The 3202-nt window shown below is 39.5% G+C and overlaps 1 protein-coding gene across 1 annotated transcript; it reads left to right on the top strand.

Annotated features, from left to right (window-relative positions):
• The first annotated feature begins 603 nt into the window (after positions 1-603).
• LOC148298372 (uncharacterized) lies at positions 604-1301 on the top strand. The gene is made up of 3 exons (XM_088276920.1): positions 604-672; positions 755-900; positions 1044-1301. The coding sequence occupies exons 1-3, from the start codon at positions 604-606 to the stop codon at positions 1174-1176; spliced, it is 348 nt and encodes a 115-aa protein (XP_088133046.1). The 3' UTR covers positions 1177-1301.
• Positions 1302-3202: the final 1901 nt, after the last annotated feature.

The raw sequence follows: 3202 nt of genomic DNA, 5'->3' as shown, positions 1-3202 counted from the left end.
ACTTCTGCCGCACTTTTCTATGATGATGCATATTCCTACATTGTGCATTAAGCTTCGAATTAAAAGAAATATGTGAAGGCATTTATCGACATGAACCTCAACGGAGGTAAATCAAATTATTCATTTGAATTCCAACCTGAAAAAATTCGAGTCGAGAGAATTGTCCGACTATAGAGCTATAGAAACGATATACTTTTAGGTACGGAAAAATCACTCAGGATATATGATATTCGCAAGCTGGTTTCTCCCTTTCAATAAGTAAGCCATAGTGGCATTGCGGATTTTCACTATGATCCCAACCTGCAGAGAATTTTCATCAGTGCGGCTGCAGGAATATTGGTGTACGAGTATGTCTGAGCCACTCGAAGCCCTGCATTGGTCATGATTTGTTTGTGAATGAAAGACTGCTTATTATTTTTCAATATGATTTCCTTGAATGACCATAACCCCAATATCCACAAATATTACAATCTTTAATTTAAGTTAAAGTGCGGGCATGACTGAGCAAAGTAAACCAAAAGCTAATGATTTCGAGTTGGAAAGCATGCAGACTTTGGCAGTAGCTATATAATTAATATTATACGATTTAGAATAACATAAGCAATGAGCATTTCATCGTTCAGCGTCCGAGGCAAGAAGAAATATAAACTCATTTTGCTAGGGGATCAGTCTGTTGGCAAGACCTGCCTGCTCGAAAGATTCATTAATGACAAATTTGAGGAATCAGAAACCGTAATTTCATCATATATGTCAGCCGACTGTGGGAATCGATTTCGTGGTAACAAATGTTTGCCATGGTGGCCAAAGCTATCGACTCCAGCTCTGGGACACTGCCGGCCAGGAGAGGTTTAAGTCTTTGATCCCCAGCTATCTCAGGGAGGCCAACTGCGGAATAATCCTGTATGACGTTTCCAAAAAAGAAACATTCGACGGAGTCCATCGCTGGCTCGATCTCTATAAGGAGCATGTGGATGAGTCGTCGATTGCTGTGGTCGTTGCCAACAAAATGGATTTAAAAATGCGGTATCTCCACATTCATTTAGGTTTCCCAACTATTCAAGCATCCGTGGCAAGTGCCTTGAGCTTGGCCTCGCCCATTTCGAAGTATCCGCAAAAACTGGCGAAAACGTGAGAGAGCTTTTTCACTCGATTGTCGAATTGATCAGCAAGAAATAAATGTAGCCCATCCTTAACGGAAAGCTGCTCGAGGGAAGCTCTCGAGAATTGCGGAAAAACACTGAAGACAATATCGTAAAGACCAACGAATCATACCCCAATTTTAAACTCTCCCCCAGGAAGCAATCTTGGTCCTTCGACAAAGGAGATAGCAGTCCTTCTGGAAATGACAAAAAAATAAAAAGCAACGGAAATGAGTTTCAGAATAGGTAAAAGTGTTGCTGACAATGGAAGACACTCAAGTTATCTTTATGCTTACTATTTAGTAATATTATACTCTTGATATTATCTATCATTTACATTATCTCTTAAATTGCATCAGGCTTTCAAATCGATCTCCCGCCTCCCACCTCCCACTCTTTTTTGCAAATAAATTTCCTCCGCTAAAATAGAATTCCGAGCTATAAACTACTCAGAGTTCATATCGCAACCCGGAAAGTAGAAAAGAAGTAAACCTTTAATTATAAATTTATAAATTGTAGTAACAGACACGATTTGCATTTGTTCTTAAATAATCAGTATAAATTATCATTTTAATGCCCTGAACATGCTATGGGTGGTTCCAATTCCGCAGTCTTTGGGCTCGAATGATGGCGTAGTGGCAATTGAGACCATATTATGCATACATGTGAAGCTATTTAGATGTTTGGGATGTGCCAATTCCTCGAAGCTCTTGAGCTCTAACTTAGGGGAGCTCCTTGATACTGAGAGATGTTGTAGGTTTTTGCTCACTTTTTGGTACTTGCCTCTATCACCTTACTCTTCTGGTAGGATGGATGAGCAATTTAAATCGCAGCTGTTGTCCTCAAGGATGAAATTGGAGACACTCGGACTCTCCCCGATAGGATCCAATTTGGGTTCTGCATATTCGATGTTTGCTCTTTTCGTATGTTTGCCCTGGTATTGGAGGCTTGTCCTTTTGTTGCTTATTTTGGATGTTGCCTACAAATCATATGCTGCAGTTTGGGAAAATGTTGTGCTATTTCTGCTTGTGCGTACTTTTGGCTCCATGTGCAGTTTGAGGCTGTTCTTCTTGGGGAGGAGGAGAGTGTGACTGCTCTTCGCACTTCGAATCGAAAGAGATCCTTTTCGTGAGGAAACTGCAGATATCATCGATATGTCGTTGACGGGACATTTGTTTTGAATCTATTTTATTTTGTTGATTAGCTATTTTTGGTTTATTTCATACTGCTTCTATTTCTTCTTTGATTTATCAATTTGGTAATCTGAGTATTTCCGAACCATCTCTAAGCCACTCATTGCCTTTTTCGCAATTGTCATTTCCTTAAATATTTTCTTTTCGGCTTCCTTTTCAGTGGCGACGGCTCTGATATGAATTTATTTAGCCAGTTTTTATAAATCCCGAATCATTCCGTCCTTCTTAAAAATTTCAGATTGCTTTTAAGCAAGTTCTCTTTCGAGTTTCTTAGCAGCACTGTCGACGGTCACAATATTTTTCTCTAATTTTGCAACCTGCTGTTCATGCTCGCGTTATTTTTCCTGCCTTTTCCTCACTTATTGGCTGAGCAGCTCCTGCAGTCTCGAGTAGTCTTCATTGCTCTTCGCATTAATCTACTCCTTCTTCCGCAACTGATCTTCCAAGGCTTTTACTTTATGTTCGGACTGTGAGAGTTATTTCTGGTACTTTAGCTCACACTCTTCGACTCTTTTATTGCACTTCTATTCGATTTAATCTTCTCTTCTTGTTCGATTTCTCTCGGCCATATCAAACTGGGATGTGAGAGCCTCGACTTATTTTTCAAGTTAATTTTGGGTTCGATGGGATTAATTTAGGAGCACCCTTTGGCTGGCATATTGCTTATTTAGAAGTTCATAAGATTAATCTATTTACTTGAGACTGGCTTTTAACATGGATATTTAATGTTGCAGAGTGGATTACTTTGTTTTATAATGTTTGCTCAACTTCTATTCCACATGCCTCATGTTTTGGTTGTCGATGCCGAAGACGTTTGTATTGCTGATATCAGCATTGTTGATGAGAGTTTGCTGGAAACGCGTGAGCTAT

Source organism: Brachycentrus maculatus, unplaced genomic scaffold, assembly GCF_059751285.1.
Source record: "Brachycentrus maculatus isolate JH-2025_06_01 unplaced genomic scaffold, ASM5975128v1 h1tg002127l, whole genome shotgun sequence".
Classification (NCBI taxonomy): Eukaryota; Metazoa; Arthropoda; class Insecta; order Trichoptera; family Brachycentridae; genus Brachycentrus; species Brachycentrus maculatus.
The sequence above is the reverse complement of the archived record's forward strand: the minus strand, read 5'-3'. Positions and strand labels throughout refer to the sequence as shown.

Excerpts from the sequence above, each read along its gene's own strand:
- LOC148298372 (XM_088276920.1), top strand. The coding sequence starts at position 604 with ATGAGCATTTCATCGTTCAGCGTCCGAGGCAAGAAGAAATATAAACTC. Across the intron at positions 673-754 it reads TTTTGCTAGGGGATCAGTCT|CCGACTGTGGGAATCGATTT; the intron begins GTTGGCAAGACC and ends CATATATGTCAG. Across the intron at positions 901-1,043 it reads GCCAACTGCGGAATAATCCT|GTTTCCCAACTATTCAAGCA; the intron begins GTATGACGTTTC and ends ACATTCATTTAG.